At 42.2% G+C, this 17,146-nt stretch overlaps 1 protein-coding gene across 26 annotated transcripts in view; it reads right to left on the reverse strand.

Moving 5' to 3' along the window:
* The window catches only part of SLC25A26 (solute carrier family 25 member 26), an 86,497-nt gene that overhangs the window by 16,966 nt on the left and 52,385 nt on the right, over positions 1–17,146 (reverse strand). For 16 of the 26 annotated variants that reach the window (XR_014934579.1, XR_014934574.1, XR_014934577.1 and 13 more), the window contains one exon: positions 6,513–6,557. The exons of 8 other annotated variants lie outside the window; for them this stretch is intronic. Coding sequence is in view for 11 of the 18 variants with exons in the window: in XM_085516256.1 (XP_085372382.1) it covers positions 6,513–6,557 (45 nt within the window). In the remaining 7 variants the exon portion in view is untranslated. Of the gene's footprint in view, positions 1–1,875; positions 1,939–6,512; positions 6,558–17,146 lie in introns of all 26 variants that reach the window. 2 more of the 26 variants (XR_014934582.1, XR_014934580.1) reach the window with 1 other exon arrangement.

A 17,146-nucleotide genomic window follows, 5' to 3' on the forward strand; every position in this document is an offset into this window, starting at 1 on the left:
ACCAGCACAGCACAACACTCACATTTATCTCTCAAAGCTGATGACCAGAACAATATTCCTAATGCTGCCAGAGGCATTGCAGACAATGAGACAGCTCTGCCTTGGCCTTACTAGGCCTTACTACTACTTACTCTTCAAGCAGGTCTCATGATATACTCTACATTTGAGGCATGAAGCTGAGAAAATACTACAGCTCCCTCCAGCGCTAAGTACCTGTAGTATTTCTGTGCACCCCTCTGTTCAGGGCAGTGCTCAGTTCATGATAACAGAAAGAAATTTATCTCTTCACAATAATCACACTGGTTTATGCATATATATACCTTCTTCCAGAACGTATACTGCAAAAAAAAAAAAGCTATGTCAATGCTTGCCTATGCTGTTATGTATTTTATATTCACAGCGTGGCATTCTGCATGGCTGATCCTTACAAATGCATGGCACATTAGCTACAGGAGAAGCAAAAAATGTCATCAGCAGATTGCAATTTCTAGACATAAAGTCAAAAAGCACAGAGACAAATGTTGTTCCCAGTGAATTTTTATGTGCATATGTGCAGCATATGTGCAGTACGTGTGTACATTATCATGCAGGAAACATGCAAGCTCAAACATGGGAAAAATTTACTGAAGTAAGTTAACTGTTGTCAAAATGTTGAGATGCTTTTCACACTACTGGAGTTGTGCTCTCTTAAGCCAGTACTGAATTGTGGCCCTAGAATTAAACCCACCCAAATCCCAGATAAATGGAGAGAAAGGGATCAAAAGTTGGCCTACATGCAACAGTGTATTTTTCATGTTAAAAGTGTTTCATTCCCCCTCCTTCCCCCCCCCCATATATAATACTGCATTGATGTCTGTGACCCATTTGGATGTAAATCAAAATGGATGTGCTAAAAGCCTGGTTAAAGAAAATGTCTTCCAAAAACTGTTCCCATGGCAAGGCAGAACATAATACAGCAGCCACACTCAGTTTCCATGGCACAAAGGGCCATATAAGTGTCTGGGAAGGAAAACACAGTTCTAAGAAATCACTTCAAAGCTAGGCCAGCTTTCCTTGCACATACACACCGCTACTACCTGCTAGTAAATAGGCGTTTCACACAGACTTGTGTGAATACATTACATGGAAGAATTAGAAACTTTTAAGATTCTTCAACAAGAAAAAGCGCCCTAGTCAAGAGGTGAACCCTCTGCACCAATCATTTCTATATTCTACTAAATGTCCCTGGCAAGCTTGGAGACTTCTAGAGAGCTCCTTGTGGTACAGGCACTACCAAGAACATCACAATCTGGCTCTGTATCTACAGACTGCATGAGTCTGTTTTACTTCTGCTGCTTTAAATACTGCATTGATGATCCAAGGCCACTCCAGTGCTGTAAGTAAGGACTGCATTTGTTTCTTTCTTTCTGGTGCAGATGGTGTAGAGCATTCCTTCGACTTCGCTTAAAGACTGTGTGAATGACACTTATTGTGACACTAATAAAGCCAGGGCTGTTTGCTGAACAGCTGTTGGGTACATTGTTCTTTTGTGAGAAAAATGCAGCCGTTATGCTAATGGCATGCACGAGCAGCACTGGCTGCAAATTACATCACGCCTTGAAATCCTGCCGTGGAAATCTGTTTTCCTGATACAGCACCTAAGCAAATGGCAGACACGTTAGCGTTATTTAACGATTAGGACTTAATCCCTAAATCAGCCCGATCGTTACTCAAAGAGAGAGAGAGGCATGGTAGAACACTTACTACATTGCCTGCAAGGAAATGGGTTTAAAGCGGGACCTGGTTTCATTTACTCTTGACCTACATGCAGCTGAATGCAGCAGAAAAGAAACATTCAACTGCTCCTCCAGGAAAAAATGGAAAGCTGTCACCTACCTGCAGCGCAGGGAAAACCATTTTGGGTCCAGTTTGGCTACAGTCCTCTATTTTCTACTGATTCTGTTAAACAGCACCAGATATGATTATAAATTTTAGGAGGGAAATAGCATGAGGTTTATTGTTTCAATGGTCGAGTTATAAACACGTCTTACTGCTGAGGTAGAAGCATTCTACCAGCTGTCAGGGTAGAAGCATTCCGTACGCTTCTCTTTCTTATCAACTTTAAAAATCAGGTGCAATGAGCTCCAATCAGTCCTTGCTGTCACAGAAACCCACTGAGCAGTCCCTGCACAGCTTGCTTCGAGGTCTGCCTGCACTGACAGCTACGATTAGGGCTGAGCCCACCCTCACAACCTGACCTGTTCACTGAGAACCAGCCCCCAGGACTTGAGCCCCCTGGAGCAGGGAACCAAAGGGATCAAGCACAAATGAGCACATGTACCACTGCCTTCACTCAAACAGATAATCCAGTCCACCAGCAGAGTTCCCAGGCTTTGCTCACTCCCAACACAAGTGCCTTGTGCCTGGGGTGAGCGCTAAACCTGGATGGGTTTAGGGAGGGACCTTGTCCATCATGGGGACAAAAGGCAGCTTAGGAACAACACAAAACAGTTCTGATCCAACCACTCTTCTGCTACCACTCAGATTCATAGGAATGGACGGACATTCCCCATTCTCTTCATTGCCAGGCCCCACTTATTTCACAGGGTGGAAATGTGTCTGTATGTACTTCGCAAACAGTTGCTCTTTGCCTGAAGCCATTCAAGCATTTCTCTGCTTGTTCAGGGTCTCAGTCTGTTATCACACACCAGCACATCCATTACAAAACCCCACAAAAGAGATCTGCCCGTGCACTGCAGCTCCCTCTCTCATTGCTGCCTCTCAAGGTGCAACTGAATACATGGTTGTGTGGAACACCTGCCAGTGTGCAAGATTACAGATTTGAGAAAACTATCTTATGGTAAAAGCCAGTGTCAAAAACTATGAGTTCACCATAGCTGTGGGAAGACTCAGAGCTTTGGGTGCTGACCAGCACAGAGACTAAAAGGCAAATCCGAGCCCCACTCAGCAGTCAGTGCATGCTCCCCACAGGTCCCAGCGCAGCCGAGCAGCACAGGCTGTGACAGCCCTCCTGGGTGGCTGCCTGTCCACCTGGGCTCTCTGGCACACACAGATGACAGTGTGAAGTCAGCCTGACTTTGACGTTATGAAGTCTCAGCAACGTGCAAATGTCTCATCTCTGGATGTGTCAGATGAAAAACAAAAGATTCCCAGGATACAAGGCCTGCTTTCTCTCATTCAAACAAAAACCAACCAAACAAATAAAAACGTATTTTTCCAGTCTACTCATTTGAGACCTATGTATTCCTGTCCTGTCTGTTCCTTCCCTCTTCACTGACCACCAGACCCTTCTCTTCAGACAATACATTAGGTCTATAAAGAGAGCATTCTTCATTTACAGCTGTGCTGGAGCAATTCTTAGCGGCTCTGAAGTGCAGCCAACATGCAGAAACATAAAACCCAAGAGGGCTGACTCTCGTTCCACCTGAGAAGGGTTTATCTTGCATACAGCACTGTTCTCCTAGGGAGCTGATCATTTCCACTCAGCCATAAATAGCAGGCTTTCTTGACAAGATGTTGCTGGGCTGAAAACTATCCAGCAGTGCTCTGTTCTGCTGCTTTGTTTTTAAACCCTATTTTGTTAGAAAGCACAAAAACAAACACACACCTGATTTATGCCGTATCCTCACAACAGAATCTGTAGTTGTCATTTTCTTTCAGGTCTCAATGAAGAGATAATATGTATTTAAATGCAATATGGAACAAGTGATAAATCTTTAACATGCTGTTGGTAGGTGTTCAGACATGATGGTTAGAAGTACTGAATAAAACGCCTAACAAAGTAGATTAGAAAACAATACAGAAAGCTTGAGCTCCACACAGCTAGAGACAACCGAATAAAGAAAATCAAGCACTAAGGTTAATTGGCTATTAATTGTTTCTAAATTGAGTGTTCTACTGAGTTACCAGAAGCAAACTTGTGTTTGAAGCAACATCAATTCCTCGCTAATTTCTGCAATGCTGCGTTGCCAGAACCAACCTCAGATTTGTGATCCGTACAGAGAACTTTACATCAGTGCAGGACATGCAAGTTAACTCTCACACAGGACAGCTGGTCCACATTCACAGACAAAAGAAAACTGCATGTAAACTATCTGGCTAAAGCCAGCTGAAAGCATAAAGAATAACCACTGCAGCTTAAAGCAAAGCAGATATAGAAAATGGGATGCAGCACAACCTCATTGCTGCCTACCACCAGGCTTTATTAGGCTTCTTTAAGCTTAACATTGTGCTCCTAGATGCAGAACACTTATATGAAGGAAAAGATGTTCTCCTTCAATGTGCTTCACTAACTTTCCTTTACAGGGGAAATATATTTTTCATTATTTTCATGCTACTTAACTTGTTTGGGGAATTATAAGACTGAGCTTATTATCCATCAGCTCGTACAACTTTGTTCTAATGGCTTTTAAAATCATTCAGCTGCAGCACTTGTTCCATGCTCCTCTGTAATGATCTATGCATCATACCCAACTACTCCTTACTCCACTTACTTTCCAAAGTAACCCCACTGACACAGCGTGCAGAAGTCCCTCAGCCACTGTCTTCAGTTAACCCTTGGATACTGAGATTTTGCACCATTTGTCTTTTGTCCCTCATCCTCCTATCACTTCTTAATTACTGCCTCTTCATGCTCCCTTCAAAGCACCCACGAGAAGCCCTGCAGAGTCACACTGCTATTGATGCTGCCAGCCACATCCCACCAGCTGATTTTTCATAATGATTTTTCTCCTTTTACCGTCATGATAATGTTTTTTAAGAGCTAAATTCAGATAAACAAAATGTATTCTGTCCTTGCTGCCTGCTGGCTTCGATGCGACAAACCTCGAGCTCTCTTCATGTGCTAAAGCCAAAGTGAATGAAGCATGTAACACTGATTTTTGCAGATTCCTACTCCTGGTTCTGAGGGCAGAACAATATACAGTAAATATACTACAGCAGAACTAACTAGCCTGGTTTTGTTTCTTTTCAGGCCTGCACTGACCTCTTTAGATTAAACACGATGTCTACTTGCTTTGGTAGCTAGCTGTCTTCAAACTGTCTATTTCAAAGCTGACGTTTAAACAATACATTTTACTGCCACAGCTATGTGGACATTAGTTAAAACAACTTTGCATTCTGCAAACAACTACACAATGTTGCTGTTTCAAGTGGTTTGTGGGAGAACACTGCACTTTTTCTCCCTAAGAGCTGCCACCTCTTGCTTCCAACCTCACTAACCATTAGCAGCTCATGCCAGCAGCACTGCAAGGAGTTTACAGAAAGTGATTCTGAGACACTGGCTGGGAAACAGATTCCTTAATAAGGCAGCCAGAGCTCCATCAGGGAACAATGCCCAGAGCTCACCAAGCACCTCCAGAGCCTGCTGCAAGCTACAGCTCAGCTACAGGAAAGGTCTTGATGCCTTTTGTGCTCCTCCTACCTATACAGTCCCCTCCACATCTGCTTCCCTGAAACCTCTAGATGCAAACATTTCCACTGTGGGCTCTGCCCCGAGAATGACCCAAGGTACTGACATGAAGCAGGAGCTCCCAAACAGACTGAGAACATAAGACCTCCTTTCCTAAACAGAAGCTCAAAGGGGCAAGGAACATCACTACTGGCTCCCATCTTCCCAGAACTTCCCAGTTTGGGTCTCAGTGCCAGGCTCTCTCAGAAGTTCAGTACCCTTAACAAGAAGAAAATTACCCTTTTCAGCTCCCCTCTTATTAAAGTTATATTTTGCTACATAACTTTGCACAATCTGCAATAATTTTCCATGCTTCCAACCCAGGATCTCAAAGTACCTAAAAAACCCTGTCTCCGCTTCATTCTCCTGCAGCGAGGACTATACCATCATTACCATTTAAAGGAAAAACAGAGGGGCAGAGAAACTACATTTCAAATTCATTTCTGTGCTCAGAAAAATACACCATGACTCTTTCCATGATAAACAAAGCAACCAGCTGGGGGGAGAACAGTGCATCATTCTGAAAGACTGCACTATTAAACTATCATCCAACCGATACCTTCTTTAAATGACCTTTGAAATAATGTATACACAGCCAATCAAAACAGCACGTCAGCGATGTACTGAGTCTCTCCCTGTTCACAAAAACAAGCTCAGTCTTCTCTGTATCATTTGCAATTTCCTGTTACCTCGAAGGACAAAATGCTAAAAAAGTTGAAATAAAATAAAAAATAAACCAGAATAAAATAAATCACACAACACAGATGGTTCCCACTCTATTTCAATCAATAAGAACAGTCAGAGCAGCAGATATGATTCCTGGCATGCCGGGGTACTAAAATTTAGACTGTATGTCACATATCAATGGTCAGATGCTCCCTGTTGTTTTTCAGATAACCAAGCAAATGATGTTCACATGCACGGGTAGGTCAGTACCTACTTATTGATCCTTGGATGTGCTCATAATTGTGATAATCAAGTCAGACAAGTTACCCAAGTTACCATGGGACAAGTGACCATGTGAACTGTATAACTTACATTTCTATAACTAAAGAGGACTTACCTTTAAGAACTCCCAGAGAGGAAACTGTACCAGAGAGAAGGGAATCTGGTGAGGTGGGAATAGAGAAAAACAACAACATAGCGTTACAAAAGCAAATTAGGTTGGCATGTTTCTCAACAGCCAAATTAGTAACAGTTACTGTTCACTTAGTGAACTGCATCTTATTACACTTACAAATCTTTAAGGATACTTTATGTACTCTGCCATTAAGCGACTGGTTTCACTAAAGCAGCTCTACTTTGTTTATCACATTCCCTGCTGAGACATTAATGTACTGTAACCAGGGTGGCCTAGAAGAGCAATGAGCAGTATGATCTAGTGCAGGGACACTCTCAGTTTGATGCTTTGCCAAGAAAGCCATAAGGATGGCAACATGCTGCCAAGGCCAGGAACACGGCCTGTCAGAAAGACATCTCCAGTAACATGCACTCACACAGAGCTGCAAACAGTCGTGCTCTGCCCAGCTGCCCAGGGCTTTGCAGGTCGGGCACCAGCTGCAGAGATAAACTTTTTGGAGCATCTCTCACTGATCTCACATTAACAAGCTCCCTTGAGAATTCCAAGCAGGTAGTGAAGAGCTACCAAACCCAAACATACCCAAGGGGGAAGCCTCATGTTTCACTTCTCATCAGCTGCAATAAAAGGGTCTTCTGCCCAACAGCTCACATCTCTACCTCATTGCTTCTGCAGTGGCTGTGCATTTACAGCTCCTGCCCCAATAAATGCCTTAGGACGAACTCAACACATAGTAGAAAAACAAACAAACTGCTCCCTCAGCTCTGCAGGCTCTGGGAGGTACCTCCACATCTCTCCCTTCCCCAAAAATGATGCACGTTGCATTAGCTTTCTCCTTTATTTAGGTTTAGCATTTTCTGCATCATTTTGCTAGCCTCAGAAGACGCTTAAGCACCTTTTGCCATGAAAAAAAGCAGACAGTCAAAATGGATCAGACTTGGTTAATACGTAACTGATGGCATTTTTAACATCACTAATATCAGGTTAAACACATTCGATGCAGAGATATGAGCAGCTTATTAAATCTAAATTCAGGCTACACAAAAGAATCTGAAACAGTACATCTATTCAACATCACAAGAGTTAAAGAGTATTGTCTCCTTCACTGTGTTGCAACTAATGATTAATAAATGAGTCTATTAAGTTAATCTGCCAGGCAAAACTAAGCTTGACAGACACCTGCCACAGAAAATTTGTTATCTATTCAGGCAGGAAATGGCAGTGAGAAGAAATCAATGTCATTGCTGTACACCGAGCTGACAAACTGAAATCTCAGAGGAAGTTTGTCATCTTGAACAATGAGCAGTTTCCCTGGTGGCATCCCAAAGCCCCATAAGAAAGGTCAGACATGGTTCTTATTTATCAGAGCCTTGAAACACAACTGGAGCAATTAAATTTCATTTTTAATACCGGGTGAAAAAGTCCAGCTATTTGACAGTAATGTGAGGTAATATATTTATGAGAAGATATATGTATATCCACATGCTGCTACATCATTGTTGAACTGGAGTTAAACGGCATGATTTCTGTGCAGTGTAAAATGAAAAGCAAGAGAATATTCTGTTACGTAGGCCAAAAAACAGAAAAAAAGAGAAACAATACCCACTACATTTGCTTCAAATTTATTAGAGAAAAGGAAACGCTCTATATCCAGCTGCACTCCAAACAAAACAAGCTTTCAAATGCTGTCTCAAAGTTTTGCTTTTTCATACTTGAGAATGAGTGGTAAAAATTACGCAGCTATTAATAAGGCAAGGGAAGCTTTTGACAGGAAGCTCTTTTTTATCTCCATCATTAGCCAGAAGCACTTCAACCAAAGGGAAGTTTTTCACAGCTGCTGTTTGATTTTCAGAGTTAATGGTGTTTGCCTTCCATGTCCCAATCAGGGGGAATCAGACCTGGACAGGGATTACCAGTTCCCCCTCCCCCATAAGTGGCTGTGACATTCAGGCTTCCAGAAGGCCTGAAAAGGTTTCAGAGGCTGGTCAGTGGGGTCCAGACAACCATAGGGTTCCCTCCTAAGCTGCAAAAATAAGCAACTAAAGAAACACTATGAGACCTATGAGACAGACCTGCCTCCATCAAGAAGATCCTAGCAAGAGAAGTTCCCCATTTCTTGGAGTCAAAGTCTCTATTCCAGCTTGTTTGACATCTTAACAAAGAAAACCCACACAAGCAATTTCGTGGGGAGTGGAACTAAAGGGAGCCTGGCTTCTTGCAGCTTTGTTTTTGTCATCAGATAATTCACAAGCTGGGCTCAGTGAGCTTCTTGGGACTGGGACCTCCATCACTTCTCTCTCAACATCTACTCCACCACAACATTCAGTTCATATTGCAAGCTTTCCCCCAAACTCCACCATCACCTCTGTTCTCCTCTCACACGCCTGTTTTCAAATAACCTGAAGAAAAGAAATCCACGTGCCTCCTGGCCATGTTCCTGTGGGCAATGCATCCTACTGGGCAGGAAGCAGCCATGGGCCACGCTCACCACAGGGTGTTTGGGTGAGCAAACACCCTGTTTGCATAAGGCTCGTTTCCCTAAGAAGCCCAGACTAAACAGCCCACACCCAGAAGTAGCATTAATGTATGCAAAAAGAAACATCTCTACAAGGGTAACTAATTCAACAATGAAAAAGCCTTTAGATGCCTTTTAGCTATCCCTCTACCATGAAGGACGTGATAAAATCTCATTTTGAGGCGCTTCTTAATTTGAACATCTACAGCATTTGTCATTTGATTCCTTTTCACATTCTACTTCTTAAAAGAAAAGCTCCTCAGCAATGAACAGAATCACACCCTGCCAGGCAGAGATATTTATGCCTGAAATAGGCTGAGGCAACAATAAAAATATGGTCCACACATGTGGGTAGCTTTCTGCCAACAAATATGAAACCCTGGCAAGCTCCACCAACCTCTCATTTAACGTTAATATAAAATAGACAGAGAGTACCAGTTCTCATGTCTGGCCTAATGTTATATAACCTCACTGTTTGTTCAGCAGAGTCAAATCTTACACCAGAAAAATAAAAATGCTTAAAGCTCCCAAACAGCTGTAAACCATTCTTCTGAAGTGTTTTATAGGTTAGTGAAATTGTCAGTTATTCTGGTCCTGGTGTTCCTTAGCACTCTAACTTGATGTAATTCATGTTGTAGATTCTTATTTTTTATAGATTCACTTAATTCCTCTGATACAAAAGGGTTTTGAAAGATTATTTTTTAGGAAGTTACTCCTAGAAAGATTTACATGTCACAGCCAGAGCAACGGATACACAGATCTCCACTGCTGAAATAGATACCAACCTGCCTGCAAGTACTTACGATATCACAGAGCAAAAGAAATCCCACTAAATACTGCTTAATAAAATATGATTTAAGGAGGAGCTTAAAACAAGCACCATGGAAGTGCATCAATACAGAGAACTGGTAGTGGTGATACTCTTTGTAACTAAGAGAATTGAGAATTCCGCTATTCAAGATCTGATGTTAAACTGCAAGCTGCCATAGTCCTGAAGGAAGCACTGCAGCCAGAGAGCACGGAGAGCATGCTGAAGGATGGGCAATGAAAAGAAAGTTGAGGGTGGAGGGGAAGGAATGAGAAGAAAAAAAACCTCATTAGCCCCTTCAAAACTGGGATTCCCTGCAAAATATGAGAATTCTTTCACACAAAGAGGAAACAGATGTCCATGGCTGGAATTTGCATGTGGCTTTATTCTCTTCTAGGATACAATAAAACCACTCTTCTTCCCATCCTCCGAGCTAGAAATTAAACAGTGGCATGTCATGCAGAGTCCAGCTGTGCTTTCTACCTCCAACCTTTATTAGCAATACATTTAAAAACAAGAAGAAAACAGAGAAAGAAAGAGAGAAACAAGAAAAGCGTAAGAAATGAAAAACTATGTGGTATGCATTCTCAAAACAATATAAAACCTACAGATGTTCTTACTAATCTGTGGCACGTGTTTGTTTATTCAGGTTTTCTCTGTCTCCAGTTCAGCAGGGCCTTGCTCTCCAGAAGACCAATCTGTTTTTACAAATGTTAGAGTAAATATCGGAGGAGACACTGCCATAAACAGCCAGAGGAAGAAGCAGGCTCACCTTGCAAGAGCTTTCTCAAAGACCCTGAGAAACAGCACCTCTGTCCCAGAAACTCACATCAATTTCTCTCACTAATGCCTACACTGTTCCCTATATTAACAGCAACAGGAGAAAAATCAGCAGTGATGAAGAGGATTTAGACAGTGCTGATAGCACAAAGGCAACGGCAAGAACATCTGCTCGTTTCAGAGAGAAAGTTCTGCAGTCACCAGTGAGCAGTTCTCAGACTTGCACCTAATCTGTCACTCGTGAGCACTTTTATGAGGCTCATAGAGATGCTATCACTATTGAACCCTGCATTTATTAGGAGGGCTCCACCACAGCGCCTGAGCTGCACGTGCCAGACTGCGGCTGTCCCACTGTAACTGCAAACAAAATAATAATAATAATAACTCCTCACTTCTGAGTATGGAAAAAATAAATGTTTTCTAAGGATGTATAAACTACAAATTTCAGATCCATTTTTCATTTCCTTTAGTCCTTTAAAAAAAAATTCAGCTTTTTTAAAAGCAGGTTGCAGACAAGTAAAATAACCCTGCCTGCTCACACAAGTCAACACCAACATATTTCAGGTAATAATCACAGCAAATCAACCTCTGGGTCTTGTCTTCTCTTACAATTCTTCACACACTTACTTGCCCAGTACATCTGGATTATGATAAACTTGTATTCCAACTAGAAATACATTTTCCCCATAATGCAAATGGAGAAGATAGCATGAAATGAGGTAAGCATCTCCTTTGGTCATGTCTGAGATCACAGCAATTAGCACAGCTACATTCAGCATGGCGCAAAGACCTTCCGTAGGGCTGCCTGAAGGTGAAGACACAGAAGAGCCTAACATAGCCATCTTCAGGGGTGTCAGGTCGCTGACAGAGTCAACTTCTCTCCTTGCAAAGCTTCAATGAACACTGCTTTCCAAACCCTTCTTGATAAATTGCGGACTACACAAGAAACCTAATGAAGGTAATTTGTAATCCCAATGTGAATGAAAGGCTGTCAGAGTCATCAGTTGTGTTCTTGTAGCTCTGAGAGATGAAAGGAGTGAGCATAGCAAAAGAATAACAAGGTTATCTGCTAAATAAATAGTGGAGATCTCTGTTAATAAACACTGATGCCAATAGAAAGAAGAGTCTTCAAGCAAATGATACCACTGGTAGAACAGTGACCACAGAATGTCTTCTCTTGCTTGCACTTCTCAAAGAGACATAGCAGAACATGATTTCCACACACAGCGTTTCCCTATGAAACTGCACAAAACAAAGAGTGATGGTGCCTTGGGGGAAATCAGAGCTAAAACTCTCAAACTCCATTTGCAAGAATCATTCCCAACTCTTTGGGCTGCACAAGTTCCTCTGATACACTACGGGGCAAAATAACAGCATTTAGAAGCCTCAGACCCAGCAGAGCCAAGGGTATAATTGAAACAAAGGCTACAGCTGATGCACCAGCAGCAACCTGAGGCAGTTTGCAGTTCTCTCATTTTGAGGCAAATAACAGCTTGAGCTGTGAGCCCTCAATGTGAAGAAGCATGAGATTCCTGAATTATAATCATCATTCTGATTCAGCCACCCTCTATCCCTCATTAATTAATATTTGCACCTGCTTCCTCTGGCTCTCCAGCTCTAAAACCAAAGTAGTTCCATTCATACCTGGCCTATTCTAAGACAAAACAAGAAGAGTCCCCACTGGGTCACTTCATACGGCTACAAGCCATTGTTCAGTGATGTCTTTTGGAGGTATATGACACAACTTCCCATACAATCAGATTTTCTTTTAAGCAGCACTGCGCACTTGTTCTAAGAGCAACACAAAAAGGGCACTCTGTAGAGACAGGAAAGTACATAAGTTTTTATGTTCTTCTTTTGATAAAGAAAATAATTCTCTCACAAAAAAAAAAAAAAAAAAAAAAAAAAAGAGGATATAAAAAAAAAAAAAGAAAGCTGTTCTGGAGGGGCAACATTGATTAGAGAAGGAGAAAGACACAGCCAGAGATCTGGCATAACTGCATGTTCCCAGCACATGGCAAAAGAGAGAAGCACTGAGGCAGATGCACAAACTCAATGCAAGATGGATTGATTTAAGAGAGCCTGATGATCACAGAGCACTAACTTTTCACACGCGTGAGACAGACCATCAGCCAGCTATTGAAGGCTCCTTCCTCAAAGGAACAATATTAACAGCCTTCAAAATCCTTTTTGCAGCCCCTTCCTTTGCTGGGAAGACAGAATAACTATTAGAAATCGTATAACGCAGGGCATGTAAGTTGATCTTATTGGACTTCAAACAAGAGCTGGGTTGACTAGGCTCTAAATTGGCAAATAATATCCATGTTCTCCCATTCTCCAATGAAGAAGTACTAAAGGAGACACTCATTTTGCTATTCCTTCTCAAAAACAGCACACGGGAAAAAAATCCTCAACAAGAAAATGAATATGCAAGCATCAATTCGTACATGCTGTTTTCAAGGCGCAGATAAAAATCTTGTAGGATAAAAGATGAGTTTAGCAGCTCTAGAATAATGAAGGTATTGTTTAACAGGAAGCAGATGTATGTCAGATGGCAAACTCATTAAAGTGTCCCATCGTTAAAGGAAACAGGATAACAATGAGCCATCTGAAAAAACCTGAACTGATCAGGAAATATACAAGCCGCAGCTAATCTCCTATTTATTGGTAGGTAATGCCTTTAAGTCATGCACATGCATTGAGTTTAGGACCATGAAGGACTGATCTTTGTTCTCATGAAAAAAAACCAACTGTAGGAGCAGAACCCCAGAGCATGGGGCACAGCACTTCTGCAAAAGTCTTCTGAGGAAAAACCTGAACATTTGGAGAAACTATTACACAAATACATGGGTGTACACACACACACACACACACACACACACACACACCTGGCTGTGCGCTGCTGACAGTGGAGCACTCCGCTCTGTAACTCTGAAGATATTTTCACATTCATTTTACATACGTGTAATATTTTTAACGTGATTATCGTTACAAAAGTGCCTTACATGAGGTAACTAACAAGTGAGATCCCCCAAATACAAACATGCAAAAAAACTAATTCAAAAATTATATATATATAGGAAGAAATCACTGCCAGATTTTCAGTATCACACAGCAGAAGTTTCCAAAGTGAGAACTCAGAGAGAAACAAGGAGTGAAGCACCAGGAATTACACAAGCAGTATGTCTGATTCATAAGGCAGGTGGATCTGCAGAGAGGGGGAGAGAGCATTGCTTCATCCAGCAAATATTCGATCAAATAAACTTGACAACAGTGCAGCTGTAATTGCACTGACATCAGCGTAGGAACTCTTGTCCTCAGAGTAACAGCTACAAAAAAAAATCAACAAGCTGGAAAGAAACATGTGTTTCTCCCTTCCTGGACCTATCTCAGCCTATTGGAGTTTTGTTACAAATGTCTTGTTACTACATTACGATTATAGATATAACACAGCAGCTATTTTTTTGTTTTTTCTTTTTTCTTTTTTTTTTTTTTTCCTAATAAAAAAATAAATGCGTCCCTCACCAGGAGATTTTGGAATGTAACTAAAAACAGTTCCAAGGGAAAATCCATCTCTTTCTCCATACATCAGCCTGATCCAAAGTTCATCAGAATTGCTGGGAAATTTGTACGTGTGGCTTCAATACGTCTTGAATCAGGCTCTGTGCTCATGATGGAGGACAGAGGTTTGGGCTGATGCAACGATTCTGATACACAGCACAAGGACCAACCAATTCAAGTACCCCTGTACCCCTCTCAGGATGCAGAGGGTCATGGTGTCAGCAGGGATGTTCAGAAAGCTACAGTAGTCCTTATAAAAGTAATTGAGCCCAAACTGCACGTTTAAACACAACTTAAGGTGCCAGTAAAATCAACATTATCTAAGCACAGTCTTCTGAATGTTCCAGCCAATGTAAAACCTGGTGTTTCACTGCATTAATAGCCCTGGTGATGAACACACCTGATTATTTGAGTTCTGTAGGAAAAAAATAAAAATAAAAATAGAACAGAACAAAAGAACATGCTATAAACAAAACACCCTGTAGATACTATGAGAAAATGAGTCCATTCGGACTAGTGCAAAAACAGCACTACAGAACAGCTACTGAAGAGGAACTTCCTTCTCCAACACGTCTGACCCACGCGGTGCTGTTCATATATCTTACACCATTATCTCCATCGTGTGGCAGAGAGAAAAAACGCAGATTAGCGCTAAATTTAGGAAATGTTACTCATTCTTTTTTCTTCATTCATTTCTTTAATAAACAATAGTGCTGCTTTAGCCTCACCACAAGACCCAGTCCTGTAGAAGTTTCCAGTTGAGTAACTAGCCTGTGTTATAAGTCTGTGTTGCACTTAGAGTCCTGCTAGCTTACAACAGCGTTCTCTTCCAGTCTTTATGTATTAAAGCACACACTTTCCTGAACTGCACCTACGGACCCACCAAAATCCAGCCTGATTCTACATTACAAAAAAACTAATTTAAAATCCATTACAGTGAATTGAAAAATCTCCACAGGCACTTGACCAAACCCAAACGAACAGCGAGATGATGCACGGACAGATACAGGAAGGACTGTTCCTTCATTATTGGTTGTGTGTTTTTTTTACCCTCCATAAATTTTCTTGACAGTTTAACCAATTCTGCAGAGCTGTAACTGCCCAGGCAGGAAGCCCCAGACGCAGAGCTCCATGTTGATACTGCAAGCAGAGCTGCCTCAGCCTGCAGCAGCTGCACGGCCACAGGGACCATGCACTCCCTCCCAGGTGCAGGCTCACACAGTGCACAGCACTGAGGCCCTGGGAAGTCAGCATGCAGCCCCCAGCTTCCTGCCTGCAGCAGGCTGGGAAAGGACTGGGGAAGTGGCTGCATGCAGGAACCCAGCGTGTGGGGAGGATTTGCTTTCAAGAACCTCTTGCAGCTTCCTCACAAGCATCTAACTCTGTTTGCACAACTCAGCACAATCACTGTAAGGCAGTGGGAATCAAACATCATTCCTAAGCATCACTCTCAATGATCTAATTCACTTGCGGAGATGATGCTTTCAGAGTAAGCCTTTGAATTAATTTGCTTGTCTTCATACAGTCACCTTCTTTCCGTTTGCCTTGAGGATCTGTCATAACCGCGTTATATCACGGATATAACCCAAACAGCTTCACACATATGGCCGGCTGGACACAAGGACAGTGAGCCAAGCTCCCAGAGCATGGGAACAGGACCTGTGGGAACATGGGTGCTTTGGTGAGCGAGCACTGAACAACTGGAACATGTGCATGCCCTCAGACATGCACAAGCCTTATTTTCTCCATTTGCTCACTCTGTTCACACACACCAGCTACAGATCTACCCTGTCTTCAGAGCTGATGGGAACTGAGCTACAGAGCACGACAGCAGCTAACTCTTGTTCTATGAAGTGCTGTAATAGCTGTGATCAGCAAAGCAGACACTATTAAGATTCCACTTCACCAAGTATAAATCACCCCTTCCAAGCTTGGCAAAGCACTTAAGCACATGCTTAACTTTAACTATTGCTGAATAGGAACAATACTACACTTTAGAAACATTAAAGACCAAACAAGTTTTTAGGCTCCTCACTCTTCTTTACGCTCTCAACTTCCCATTAATCTAAAAGCTCCTCCTGAGTTGGAGCTGGGCCCAAGTGTTTTGTTGAACTGATGCCTAAGCAAAGTTTTCTGCTAATTTGGTGCTGTAACCAATGTCATGAGCAAAGAAAAATGCCAAAGAAAACAGTCTAAACTTTATTGAAGGCTACTCTGGATGTGCATTGAAGAGCTGCAAGTGACCTGGCACAACAAACACAGGATAAGGTAATGATGCACCAAGAGCTTTTCGCACCACAACTGGGAGCAGACAAATACAAGCAGTGGGTGGAAGCACCAGGCCCTGGGATAGGAACAGATCCCAGCACTGCAGCACGTTCCTCTTCATGCAGCATCTGCTGTGCTGATGGTCCCTTTAAGAGACCAACTTCTGTGGAAAACATTGACACCAAAAGGAGAAAGCCAAACTGCACGCCCACTGCAGCACAGCCTCCAGAGGGAAGGGAATGGGAAATGCTGTTCTTACATCTTTAATTCATTTAAAGGGCATTGTGCATCCAGAAGGTTCCACTAAGACAATGTCTTTCTTTATCTCACTGGTTTTGCAGCAGTTCCCTGCTCACACAGGTACCTCCATAACATACGTGGTGTTGGAAGTTGTAACGCCTGTTATGGGCTCTGTGTGTGACACACAGCAGCGGACTGGATTTAGAGATGTGATTTGAACCTTGGTCTTCACAACTGTTTTCCAGCTAAGGAACGGAATGGCAGCAATGAAGTAGTTTTCATGGTAACAGTCATTATTTAAGAGGACAGAAAATCAAACAAAAACATTGGTTAGGGAAACAACCAGACATTCATTCACCACAAAACATCTCCACAAATTTTACCCTTTTAATGGGAAGTCTTTGAGTACCTGTCTGAGAAACCTTCCTCTAGGCGGGTCTCCAGAAC

The sequence above is a fragment of the Coturnix japonica genome, chromosome 15 (assembly GCF_054131305.1).
Source record: "Coturnix japonica strain WE chromosome 15, WE-NBRP24, whole genome shotgun sequence".
NCBI lineage: Eukaryota > Metazoa > Chordata > Aves > Galliformes > Phasianidae > Coturnix > Coturnix japonica.